The 13,747-nt window shown below is 46.5% G+C and overlaps 1 protein-coding gene across 8 annotated transcripts in view; it reads left to right on the top strand.

Annotated features, from left to right (window-relative positions):
* ABL2 (ABL proto-oncogene 2, non-receptor tyrosine kinase) overlaps positions 1 to 12,380 on the top strand; it is a 116,741-nt gene extending 104,361 nt beyond the window's left edge. For 4 of the 8 annotated variants that reach the window (XM_060643650.3, XM_060643648.3, XM_060643649.3 and 1 more), the window contains 3 exons: positions 1,915 to 2,088; positions 2,640 to 2,873; positions 3,183 to 12,380. In XM_060643650.3, the coding sequence (XP_060499633.1) occupies positions 1,915 to 2,088; positions 2,640 to 2,873; positions 3,183 to 4,363 (1,589 nt within the window). In that variant the 3' untranslated portion in view covers positions 4,364 to 12,380. Of the gene's footprint in view, positions 1 to 1,914; positions 2,089 to 2,639 lie in introns of all 8 variants that reach the window. The other 4 variants (XM_060643646.3, XM_060643644.3, XM_060643645.3 and 1 more) reach the window with 1 other exon arrangement.
* The last annotated feature ends 1,367 nt before the right edge of the window (positions 12,381 to 13,747 follow it).

The following is a 13,747-nucleotide window of genomic DNA, read 5'->3' as shown; positions in this document are numbered from 1 at the left end:
AGTTCAGGTTTCAAAATATTAGAAGAGGAAATCAGGCAAGTTGAATTTTGTCTTCTTCCATTAGTGACTTATCATTTCAGATAAAATCAAAGGGAAAAGTAAATACTGAGGTTGAAAGCAAAGTATTTTCATCCTACTCCTTTGTAAGCTGAAGCTTGTGCACATACATCACAGAGCATACAGGCAGCCCTTTGGGCCACACTGAGCAGCTCCTTGGCCAGCTCTCTTCTTCCTCTGTGTGCTTTCCTTCGTGTGGAGTTGAAGTGGTAGAAGTCATAGGCTCCCATTTCTTTGGTGCTTTTGTGTCGCCTTTTAATTTCTGTTGAATCCTTCAATAGTTCTGTTTCCTTTGAAAGTGTTATATCCTTATAGAAAATCAACCATTATCAATTTTTGAAGTTAACTGCAGTTGAGAGTTGCTAAACCAGAAATTTAAGATTCTTTTAATCCACATTTTATTAATCATAGCATCTAATCTGTGGCTAGCATATACTGAAGACACAGAGCTAAGACACAGTTCCTACCTTAAAAGGATGTATTCATTAGTTAGTTGTGAGTGGAGGAAACCTAACTCAAACTTTCTTAAGCAGTGAAGGGAGGATTTATTGGCTCAAACCATGGGAAAGGAGGGATGGTGCTAACTCAGAGTCAGTAGAAGCCACAGAATCAATTAGCTTCAGGACTTCCTCCTTCTCACAGCCTCTCCCACCCAGTATCACTTTACTTTTGCTTCTAGGTTGATCTCATCCTCAGAATCTTCCAATAGGTATGGGACACAGTTGCTAGCCTCCTCGAGGTCATATCTTCACAGCTAATGTCTGTCTCCCAGCTGCTGTAGGCAGCAGCGTAAGAAAACAGTCTCGCTGGCATGACTTGGGTTATAGGCCATGTGCCCCTTCTTGTGGGGGAGTTGATTTTTTAAATAGTTACACCAAAATGTTGTAAAAAAAAAAAAAAAAAAGAAATCACAATATTTCACAGTTTAATCAGTCCTGCTTGCTTCATTTTTGTTAAGGGGTGAATAGTAAAGTATGTCTTTGCCCCAGCAGAAGCCCCAAAAACTCATAGCCACGTTGAATCAGCCGAGGCTTACTGATACAGTGAATGTTTTTTCAGGAGCCTCATTTGTTTTATGAATGAAATGCAGCATGACATGAAATGTGTCCACCCTCCTTCTTGGTGCAAGGTGCAATGTAAAAACTAAGTGCAGAAATCTGCTTTATTAAGCCTCTGAACGAGCACTCAGTAAACAAGGATATCCAAAATATGAAAGCATATGAATCCATGCTTACCATCATTACTCATCATCAGGGAAGTCCAGAATAGAACAGTAAGATGCCACTACATACCTACACCAGAATGGCTAAAATCAAAAACAAAAAGCCTGATAATATCAAACTTTGGCAAGCATGCAGAGTAATCAGAACTTTGATACAAGGCTAGTGGGAGTATAGATTGCTACAGCCATTTTGGGAGAGAGTTTGAGAGGACCCAGCAAAGCTGAATTGATGTGCACCCTGTAACCCACCGGTCCTGCTCCTAGGTATACACCCAGCAGACGTACATACAATTCTGAAGCAAAAGACATGTAGCAGGGTGTCGGTAGCAGCATATTCGTTTCCAGCCCCAAACTGGAAACAACCTAGATATCCACCAGAAGAAGGATGGGTTAATTTGGTATGCTCACACTTGGGAGAGGGAGCCTCTGCTACATGCAACAGCACGGAGGAATCGGCCGTCACAATGTTGAGCAAAAGAAGGCAGACGTAAAAGTACATGCTCTGTGATTCCATTTGTATATTTTAGTGCTCTTCTCTCCAGCTTCTTCCTCCGTTGTATACCTTTTCTGAAACAAAAACCTCCTTTTCTGTGTCATGAAATTGTTTTTGATCAGTCCCCTTGTCTTCCTCACAGAGGTAGCTGAGGAGCTTGGGAGGGCTGCCTCCTCCTCGTCTGTTGTTCCATACCTGCCCCGACTGCCTATACTTCCTTCTAAGACCCGAACGCTGAAGAAACAGGTGGAGAACAAGGAGAATATCGAAGGGACACAGGATGCCACAGAAAATTCTGCCTCTAGTTCAGCACCAGGTATGGATCCCTAGGCAGGTAGAATTAAACTGCCTTGTTTCAAGAACCTTGGGGTATGATGCCTTATTTCCGTTTTCCTGTCCGTGTTCCCTGAGGAGAGAATGGCTGGCGTCTGCTTTAGCTCCTGCTCTGGTCCGGGGCTCTGCAGTGCCAGCGTTGTTAGTCCTCATCTTTCCGTCTGCCATACAGCTCTGCCTCCCCCTCCGTTTTCTCAGCTCTCAAATCCCGGACCATTACCATCTGTGTAGTTCTGGCAAAAACTGCTTCCATGAGCCTGATAGTTGAGGCCAGCGTGTGCTATAGCGTTTAGAGAAAAGACGAATGCCGAGGTAGAAAGTAGGTTATTGCTTCCTATTTATTTCCCATGTTGTATTGGGAACACTCAGCAATGTGAAACGGTAACGTATTTATTAGTTTCCTCTGAGTCCTGCTAATACCTGATATCTAATAGATGCCGACAGAACTCTTGCAGTTAAATTAAACCTTAGTATTTCAAGTGTAATGGAGTCACTTTTTGTCTTTCACGTTAGTGATTGGCCGTTTCTCTTCAGGGTTCGTTAGAGGTGCACAGGCCCCCAGTGGGTCCCCAGCACTGCCTCGAAAACAAAGAGACAAGTCACCCAGCAGCCTCTTGGAAGATGCCAAAGAGACATGCTTCACCAGGGATAGGAAGGGAGGCTTCTTCAGCTCCTTCATGAAAAAGAGAAATGCTCCCACACCCCCTAAACGCAGCAGCTCCTTCCGAGAAATGGAGAATCAACCCCACAAGAAATATGAACTCACGGGTAACTTCTCATCTGTTGCTTCTCTACAGCATGCTGATGGGTTCTCTTTCACTCCTGCCCAGCAAGAGGCGAATCTGGTGCCACCCAAGTGCTATGGGGGGAGCTTTGCACAGAGGAACCTGTGTAATGACGATGGCGGTGGGGGCGGGGGCAGCGGCACTGCTGGGGGTGGGTGGTCTGGCATCACAGGCTTCTTTACACCACGCTTAATCAAAAAGACACTGGGCTTACGAGCGGGTAAACCCACAGCCAGTGATGACACTTCCAAGCCTTTTCCAAGGTCAAACTCTACATCTTCCATGTCCTCAGGGCTTCCAGAGCAGGATAGGATGGCAATGACCCTTCCCAGGAACTGCCAGAGGTCCAAACTCCAGCTGGAAAGGACAGTGTCCACCTCTTCTCAGCCAGAAGAGAATGTGGACAGGGCCAATGACATGCTTCCAAAAAAATCAGAGGAAGGTGCTGCTCCAAGCAGGGAGAGACCAAAAGCCAAACTTTTGCCTAGAGGAGCCACAGCTCTTCCTCTCAGAACCCCCTCTGGGGATCCAGCCATTACAGAGAAGGACTCTCCGGGGGTAGGGGTGGCTGGAGTGGCAGCTGCCCCAAAGAGCAAGGAGAGGAATGGCGGAGCACGACTTGGCATGGCTGGAGTCCCAGAGGATGGCGAGCAGACAGGCTGGTCTTCCCCGGCCAAGGCTGCAGCAGCCCTCCCGACCACTCACAACCACAAAGTGCCAGTCCTCATATCACCCACTCTGAAGCACACTCCAGCTGACGTGCAGCTCATTGGCACAGACTCTCAGGGCAATAAATTCAAACTCTTATCTGAGCATCAGGTCACATCCTCTGGAGACAAGGACCGACCCCGACGGGTAAAACCAAAGTGTGCCCCACCCCCACCACCCGTGATGAGACTACTGCAGCATCCGTCCGTGTGCTCAGACCCCACGGAAGAGCCGACCGCCCCCGCTGCAGGACAGCCCACGTCAGAGACACCGGAAGGAGGGAAGAAGGCAGCTCCAGGGGCAGTGCCCGTCAGTGGGAAAGCTGGGAGGCCAGCGATGCCTCCGCCTCAAGTGCCTCTGCCCACCTCTTCCATCTCGCCGGCCAAAATGGCTAATGGCACAGCAGGTACTAAAGTGGCTCTGAGAAAAACCAAACAGGCGGCTGAGAAAATCTCAGCAGACAAAATCAGCAAGGAGGCCCTGCTGGAATGTGCTGACCTACTGTCCAGTGCAATCACGGAACCCGTGCCCAACAGCCAGCTGGTGGACACCGGACACCAGCTGCTCGACTACTGCTCAGGCTATGTGGACTGCATCCCCCAGACTCGCAACAAATTCGCCTTCCGAGAGGCTGTGAGCAAACTGGAACTCAGCCTGCAGGAGCTGCAGGTGTCTTCAGCAGCTGCTGGTGTGCCCGGGGCAAACCCTGTCCTTAATAACTTATTGTCGTGTGTACAGGAGATCAGTGATGTGGTGCAGAGGTAGCCACTGTTAGCCTAGTGGGAAGGTGCTCACATTTCTGAGGGGAGAGGGAGAGGGGCTTGTTTTCCTGTGTTCTTGTTTTCAGAGAATGAAAGACTGATACTTGAGTGTGTTTATGTGAAGTACCTCAGATCTCTGAGTTCTCACGTTTACAGGTTCATCTCAAAAATAACAAAAAGCAGACACATAGGACAGGGAAGTCGGGCGGGGGCGGAGCAGCGGCAGACGGGAGTGGAAGCTGCACTGGCGCGTCAGGGGACGCGTGCGGGTCCCACCACGAAGAAGCGAGTGACGGGCTGTTCCCGGCAAGGCCGCGGGACCGCGCCAACATGGTGGATTGGCTCTGGCTCTCGCTCTGCACCACACAGAGGGGAATGGACGTGGGGCCCCTGGAGGTACTAATGGTGATTCTGCTCCAGCTCACCTAATGAATCGGGTGGGACAGAAGAGAAAGTTGGGGATGTACCAAGAGAAGTTTCGCCGAGGCTGTTGGAAGCCGCTCTTTCCACAAGGTCACTGCTGGAGTAAGAGCTGCAGACCCGGGTGCTGGAGCCTGCTCCGGTCCTGTTTTCCATTGGTGCGTTAGTCGGGGCAGGAAGTAACAAATGCTAGGAAGTGGTCAGAGTGAGACCTCCTCCTCGTGGCTTCACACCAATGAGAAGTCACTTCTCCCAGTCCGGTATGTCACTCCCTCATGGACCACGAGTGGCTTTCTGCTTGTTGGCGTCTGTCTATCAACAGCAGGCATAGGGGGCTCCTCAGTGGTTCTTCTCTGCTCTCTGCTGGGCGGGCCTTCTTCCTTCATCTCTGGCAGCATTCAGGGCATTAACCAGCGTTGGTTTTGAAAACAGCGGTCACCAGGTTCTCTTGGGAACCCTTTTCTGATACAGTGTCCCTGCACACCGACACCCCCGCCACGGGATTGAGCAGCTCTGTATTCCTTCTCCGGCTAAAATGCCAGGAGAGAGGTCTCTTCTTGGAATTCAGCCGCCAGGGCCAGAGGTCTGTGACTGAACGGAGAGGGTGGCTTGGTCCCAGTGGCCGTTTCTCTGTACCTTTCTCCTTCCTTATCACCTTAGAGCCAGGCTAGGTAGAGAGCAGGAAGAAACAGTCTCTCACTCTCTGTGGATTTCTGGTGAATTACCCCAGATCGCTCTCACGTGCTTTTCTCCTTTCACATGCCCCCTCCCCCTCATTGTTGTGCTTGTTTATAAATATCATATTGGGACTATTCTTTGATATTTATTTTGTCATTTCACCTCTATTTGAAGAATGCATAATCGAAGGGGCAGGTCATTCCCAGGAAACACTGATTAAATCCTAAAAATCTAGTGACTTAACCCTCCAATATGTTTTGCCCTTGAAAAATAAGCCTGTTCCTTCCCTATTCAGTTATAATCATGGAAGCTAATAGGATCATATGGTACCGAACCTAATTGATTAGAGGTTAATATTCTTGATATCAGGTCTAATTTTAATTAACATTTCATTCTTGTTTTAGAGCTTTATGACCACCACCCCCCACCCGCCCACGGAGAATAAATTTTTTTCCTCCTAAAGGAGTATTAACCTAGGAAGATAGGAATTGAACACTGATGAACTGTGAGTTCTCTTCCTAGCTCTGCGATCTGTCCACTGTCAGGCCATAGCCCCATCTCTTAATCTGTTAAGTGAAGGTAATGATACATCTTCTCAAGGGTGTTTTGCAAATAAGTATATAGCTATCCCCTGAGAGCCGCGTCAGTGCAGTGTCGTTACGGTGAATGGTCTTTGATTCTCTTTGCTCAGTGGCAGATAATGGAAATTTAGAACTGCTGAGAGTATGCTAACTGGGCTAGAATACTGAGGAGGAAAAACTATGTTTTGGACAGAATTTGTCATCTTTGACCGAGGAGGAAGTTTAGTTTTCATTAGGAAGAAAGAAAACTTTGATTTTTACTATGGCTGCTCCAAAGGAGGCCCAGGTCACGAGAAGGGTAAGGAGGGAGGAGATAGTCCTGGGCCTCCCTGGCTGGCTTGCGTGAGCCCCTTCTGTGTGTTACCTTCAGGTGCAGCGCAGGCAACTGGTGATCTGGCTCATCTTCTTGTAGTGGCTGGATGTGAAGACAGGGTTCCCTGTGGCCTGGATGGAGGCCCACGGTCCCCCCACCTTTTTCGTTGCCACTCCCCTTCATCGGTCATTTCCACAAACTTGAAATTGTTTTAGCAATTAGCCTTTTAAGGGTGGGGCAGGGAAAGCTAAAACTTTAGAATATTATGCTGCTTTTTAAGTTTATCTGTCATTGTGGGATGCAAGTTGAGGGATTAATTATGTAATTGTTTTTTCAGGGGATTTTTATTTTATTTTATTTTTTTAAAGCAGGGGGTCTTTCCTTGAGAGCTCTGAAAATAAGCCTTGGAGGAACACTACTGAGTGTATGTAAGCTCCCCGGTTTCCTCACCGCAGAACAGTCTTGAGGGTGGGGACTGTGTCTTACTCAGGGGCAGCACCTGGCTCTGTCTTGCCTATGGTCGGTGCTCGACAAGTTCATGAAATGGATTGCTTTTCCCCAACACTGTCAGGAGTAGCATTAACTATTGTAGCACACCCCATCCACACGGTGCTTGAACTGTGTGACTTCAGGAGTTGTGGGCTCAGGGCTCAGGTTAAAGAGGCACTGTCAACTTACTATGAAAGTATAATTTAGATTTTGTTCCTCTTTCTAATTGAAAAGGACCAGGTTTTAAAAATAACCTTACATAAATTTAAAAGTTTCAGTTCACAGCAGAGAAAACTGCTTCTAGAAACTAAAAAACGTTATCAAGTTTAAAAGCAAAGCAGGGGAGCGAGAGCCCTTCTTCAAGGTGTTGAAAACTTTCTAAAGTGGTTATATATATGCATACTTTTGGGCTGTCACAGCTTGGATCCTTTCATGTACAGATAATATGATTTCAGCTTAGATTTCTTACATTAAAATGCAGTGTTTTGTGTAGAATACATCTTGTGCTTTACATGAAGTATTTTCTTAAAAGGCTTTGTGTAATATTAAAGTGTGTATATTTTCCTACAGACTTGCATTGTGAATTTCAGAGATCTAGCCTTAAAAAAGATTGGCCCTACGAAATTCATCCAGTGTTTTTCCAGATGACCGCTATACATGGATGTCATTATAGTAGAGACCCTTTCCCAGCTCTAATTATGGGGGTTAAATTAGATTTTTTCTTACAATTCAATTGAAAATTGGCTAGTAAATAGTGCCCAGTTAATAAAACATGCTGACTGCTAAGGCACAGTCTGTGTTTATTTAACTAAAGTCATGGAGCTTTTGAGTTTTAAAGGATACAGTATAGATAGTGATTAAGAGTTGAGACTCTAAGCCAGTCTAGAAGGCAAGTCATTTAACCTTCCTGAGCCTTAGTTTCCACATTGGAAAACAGGGAATAATAATAGTAACTACCTCAGGGTTGTTTGTAAGGATTAAATGAGATAATGTGTGTAAGATACTTAGCTTGAGTGCCTGGCACATAATGAGCACTCCATAAATGCTAACTGCTACTACTATTAACAAACATTTAGTCCAGTCGAGTCTTAGCCAGGGATGTGTGGCAAAATCCCTGGGATTTAAAAAAGAGTCTGATGCATTGGCTCACCCCAGATCAGAATTCCCAGTGGGGCGAGGTCTCAGCAAATGTGCTTTCCAAGAATCCCTCCGTGTGTCTCAGATACCCAGCATTGCCTGAACACGATCAGTACCCCAACCCTTTTCTTCATAGCTTAAGAAATTGGAAGAGAGGATGGTTAAGTTCTTTGCCCATTTCCTCAATTAATTAGTGACAGAGCCTAGGCTAGGGTTCAGGTCTCTTGACTTTCTGGTTGTGGGGTCTTTCCACCATTCCTGCTGCCTTGTGAGACACTGCAGAAAAAGTGGCTCAGATAGACAATCAGCTTGCACAGTGCTGCACACGTTCTAAAGCACACGCTCCTGGCACTCTCTGACCTTAAGGGGCTTGAATGTTTAGTAATGGCAACACTAAAGCAGGCATTCAGTAGAGCTCAGTAATTTAAAAAATTACATGGGGTCGTTCTTTTGGACAGACCTCAGCAACACAGCAGTAGTCTGCACTTTGTAATAAATACCAACTTAAGTTTCAAAAAACCTAGTCCTACATTCCTTTTTCTTCAAAACAAAACAACTTTATTCCATATCATTTTAATGACTATGAGATAATGTATATGAAAGCACTTTGAGAAAAGTATCATATGTAATTTAACTGTAAGGTTGTATTGTCTGTTTAGAAGATCAAACAGTCGGTTAGATGCTGATTGACTTAATAGGCTTTTACCTGTGGGGGACCTGAAAATGCAAATATATAAATAATCACCCCTATAACTTATCGCATTTGTAAATATGAAACTGCTAAATGAATTATTGCAGGTATAGTGAGTGTTTTGCTAAAATTGTAGCTCAGTGCCGAATAATTTCAGAAAACTACGGACCAACTTTCTGGTTTAATTATACTCATTAAAAAGTAGTAATGTATACTCCAGAACAAAGCAGCTCTTCCGGGGACCTTGACTCAGGAAGAATTGAGGCCCTCTTATCTTTGAACATTTCTCCACTACATGTTCAGCCATTTAGCATCCTAAGTGTGGTGGGAGCAGACTCGTTACCTGTTGATGTTGACAGTGTCTTTTTTAACCCACGTCCAGTGTGGTTTTGTTGTTTTTGGGGGCTGGGTGGGGGTCGGGTGGGTGGGGGAAGGGTGGGGATCAGACGGCCGTAGAACCAGTGCACTTTGGGAATTAGTTTTCTAGGATTTCCTGCCAGTTAGAAATGAGCTTGATATTCATCTGTGTGTGGTTTTTCTTTTTCTTTTTTTCTTTTTTTTTTTTTTTTTGTCTAAAATGAGTAAACACTACTCTCCTGTTAAATCATAAAATACCCAAGAGGAAATTCCATTGGTGGCCACTTTTGAGTTATAGGCACACTGCATTCTGACCTCTCCTGTTCCCTTCCAGTTTTTGCTACTGACATCATTGTTACTATCAGGATAAGCCTCCACGAGAGTTCACATTGGGTTGACAGGGTTGTCTGCATTTTTATTCATAATGATTTTGGGGTTTCATCATCTTGTTTGGCATTAACTTGTTCTGCCTGGATTTGGGGTCCATCTCTGTGTCATAAGCATTTGTTTTCTTAAGTAGATGAGTCTCTGGATGTAAGTTTCTTATGAATTAATAGACCCCAGCTGTCTGTATCTCGGGCTCAGCTTCTGTCAAGCCAGTAGCTCAGTTCTTTTGTAAATGTCTGCTTCGGTTTGGAATGTGTGGGAGCAGGAAAGAAATAGGGCAGGGCAGCTCCAAGGGAGCTGATACGCCCTTCTGACAAAGGCAGGCAGGGGTGGCATCCGTACCTTCCGCATGACCCCCCAGGAAATTGCTGCCTGCCATAGCCTCACTAGACAGGGGGAGGCCGTGGGCTGGTTCTAAAACCTGTCCCGCTCTTAACAGTCAGGATATTTAAATCTTTTGGCTAGAGTTCCAGTTTTCCAACTACCAGAATTGAAAAAAACACATGCAAGGCTTGCTTTTGGTGAGTGCCTGGAGTAACCATTATTGTTACACCTGCTCTGTTGAAGCCAGAAGGTCACTGCCATTCCCTGCCGAGTAGTACCGGGAGGTATGGGTGGATTTCAGGGCTGTGGACCTGGCCACTGTGCAGAGCATCTGCCCAGGTGACTGTCTTAGCTCCAGTCTCTCTCGTGTGAAGTTTATGCAATGTACAAAAAGAGGAGTTTCTGCTCTGGGGCTGCTGTTTTTCATGCCATACCTGAGGTGTGTGTTTCATGGTGAGATGACACGCGTAAGATGATACTGCCTTCATTTCTGACTCCGTGTCCTAGATCCAAAGGAGAGGAAGTTAGGGAGGGCTCCACCCTGGGATAACCAGGGTGGGAAGGTTGCATGCTCCTCCCTGGGTGAGGAAGCCCAGGCAGGTCATCTTGACTCTAGGCTGGCTTGGAGTGGGAGAGGTCACTCTGAGGATTGTGCTTTCAGAGATGGGTTTTGTGTGTTTTGCGGAGGAAAGACTCATAAGCTGGGTTGATGTCGCACGATTAGTGAGCTAGAACTGGTAGGTGGGTGGCGGTGGCTGAAAGCCCCACCAGCAGCCAGAGTCCCTGCCTGAGATGTTCTCTCCGTACCGGGCGCTGATGTGGCGGACTGCACTTTCTCTGTTCCGCTTGGTGAGCTGGGGGAAGGTTGCTCTAACTGGACCCTTCCTGCCCCCAAGCGCACTTCTTTGCTCCTGTGTACAATTATAAATTTGAAATTGTTTACCTCTCTTAGAAAAATTACATCCTTTAATTTTCCCATTGCCGAGTAATCTACAGTAGCAAGGCCTGGTTAACAGCCCAAGGTCACAGATGGCATGCGAACAGATCTAACCTGCAGACCATCTAAGGGAAAGAGGGTGTCTGCTTTAAGTCACAAGTTCAGGCTCCACTTTGTCCTCAGACCACACCCCATATATCCTTCTGTGTTTGTTTTGTGAAATTCTCTGTTCATCATGTTACTCATAGGATCAGATTTCTGGGTCCTGCATGTTACTCCAGGCTACTGAGCTGTACACACAGGCCTTGAGGTCTTGGGAGCATTCCAGTTAACTCTTTAGGACATGGTGGAGGTGAACTGTCCAAAGCTAGCAGGTTTTAAGAAAGGAAATGGATGGTGTCGTTGGAGCTTGATTAGTTTCTGAGCCTTCGGATACAAGTTTTAAACATGAAATTAAGCCATTAAGTTCAACCATGAACTTCAGTTGGAGAACGGGACTTCTGACTAATAAAATTTTCACCTATAAGGATGGTTTTCATCAGCTGTAATAGCAGTAACACAGGTGTGCCAGATAAGTTATTCTCGATTAAGAAGATACTGTAGGATCCTGCAGTGCTTTAGTGCCATCCCTGGTGAATCCCAGATACTGCTCTGCACGGTTCAGAAGTACCATTCCATGCGTCGAGAGTGGCAAGGATGCCAAAAGACTGAGATGTTTCTGGTGGTTGAATGAAGGCCCGGTAAGCCAGCCTTCCTCCACTTTGACAAGCCGTTTTTCACTGTGGCCACTGTTCTTGGGATTCCGTTATGAGAAGTTTTCTGAGATCTGGAGAAATCACCTTGATTAGGGTGATTGTCTTTCAGAGAAATTAGGATTCAGACACTAGAAAGGACAATGAGGTACTCATCTCAGAGTTCATTAGGGCCTATGTTTGAAAACCCTCGTATCTCGGATCTATATAGAGGGTATGTGTTACGTCCACATTATGTACAGACCCCGTTGCCGTGCTGACAAAGGAGGGGAGTAGGTGAAAGAGGAGTTACTCAGATCTTTCCCTGTGGTGACTAGAAGCAGTGCCCTGGTTTGGTGTGTTTGCCGTGAACAGGCCGACCGAGCTGTTCATGCATACTCAGAACCGCCCCCCCCCCCCCCCCCCCCCCCCCGTCTCCTGGGTGGACCCCACACTTCCTTTTTGCAATCTGATTCTGTAATGACTATCAGTGGAGGAACCCAGTGCTATGCTCGCTTGGCAAAGATAAGTTTGAACCTTTCGCGGTGGTTGACAGAACTTTATCCTACAAAATATGATTCCGAGTCTTTAAAACTTGTTTAACGTTTATACCAAAGGTCACGCCCTACAGGTGTATGCGTGGTGGGTGCACAGAGAGTGAGGTCCAGAGGGCCTAGGGCTGTGTGCGTTGCTAAGGGGACACAGTGAGACAATATGGGATTTAATCGAAAACACATCAATCATGGGTCACACTACCAGTGTTGTCAGGTATTTGTTCTTGTAATATATTTTCAGGTGTTTTGTTTTTCTAATTTAATTATCTCACCCTGTTGTCTGACTGTGAACTGCTAACAGTGTTAAACTTGATGTAAATAAATGAGGCCCTTGAAAGGGGAATGCTGTCTGCCTGTTGTCTCACAAGGCTTGCCAACTTGTGTTTTATTTTAAATAAAGGTTGCAATATTTTATTGGCAAAGTAGGCTTGTGATTGGAGTGTTTCTCCCACAATTTTACCTGAGCGGATCTGCGCAGAGTTTATCCTTCTCTACAATAAAATAGATGTCTGTAAGGTAAAGAAGCCGATTTTAGTAACCTCCCTCTGGCACATTCTTCAGCATGTCCTCTCTGGGAGTGAATACTCATTCTTTGATGGATTACACTCTTTGGAAATGGCCAGAGGCATCATCTGGAGCCCAGCAGGTTCATAAGGTGGGTAACGTGTGTCCGTGCGTGCGTGTATCTAACATGAGGTGACCGTAAAGTGAGTTGAGCCTTCATTCTGTCAAAGTCCATTTTGAGGATAACTCCAAATAAATTCGAAAACGTCTTTCACAGGTCGTGTGGAATGTCACAGGTCTTCAGGTTTATTAAAAATGCGAGTCCTTGTTTGGATCAGGTAGGAGCAGGCTCGGTTCAAGGGGTGCACGTGTGGGGTCCAGGTACCGCGGCTGCTGAGCCTCTGCTTACGCGCCCTCACGCTCCGTCTTCAGTCCTTTTCTCCTGCCCGGTTTTGGTCAAGTTGGGAGATCTTGTTTGAGAATCCCAAGGAGAATCTTCCATTGGGATTCTTCCCTCTTGTGGAAGTTGTCACATTTTGCACAGCCGAAGATGTGGCATTGGCTGAGGAAAGCCGCTTTAGGGATGAGTCACGAAAGCATAGGAGCTGGAGTGGGACCGCCTGGGCCGAGCCCCTCCGGCGCACCTCTGTGCCCTCTCAGGGCCCGCGGTCCCTGTTTAGTAAACGAGGACAGCGGTCACTTAAGTTATGGTATTAAAGATTACGAGAGGGAACGGCTCCGAAGTGCTTAGCATAGGGCATCGTGGGCTGTTCTCAGACGTGAGTTTCCTAAAACTAGGACTAGGACCAGGCAAAGGCCCCGCCGTGGCTTTCAGTGTGGTGCCAGCTGATGGTGGTTTATTAGATTTTACTTTATCATTCTTAAACAGCAAGGCACTGTGTCCTGAGCACTTTATAAAGATTAACTCGTTTTATCCTGACAGCAACCCTGTGAGGTAAGTCCGGTTATGCACGTTTTTACACAAGTAGAAGCCAAAGTCTGACTGCAGTTCTCAGCTTTGTGTGGTCTCACGGTGGTGAGTGGCTGAGCCGCCGCACTCCGGCCCGGCCAGTGGCTCCAGAGAAGTGCTCAGAACCACCGCGTTCTGCCACCTGTCGTGGTCCCGGAGGTAGAAGAGGGTCAGAGCCTGTATCTACGACACCACGTGTGGCTAGTGTGATCCGTTCTGTGGCTCCAGAACCTGGAGAGTATGGCTTGTAAAGTGTAGAGCTGGGCTGCCAAGTCATCAGGTCGCCTGCATCTTCCTCCTGAGGTTCCAGACTGA

The sequence above is a fragment of the Panthera onca genome, chromosome F1 (assembly GCF_046562875.1).
Source record: "Panthera onca isolate mPanOnc1 chromosome F1, mPanOnc1 haplotype 2, whole genome shotgun sequence".
In the NCBI taxonomy this organism is placed as follows: Eukaryota; Metazoa; Chordata; class Mammalia; order Carnivora; family Felidae; genus Panthera; species Panthera onca.
This window is presented reverse-complemented; position numbering and strand designations above follow the sequence as displayed.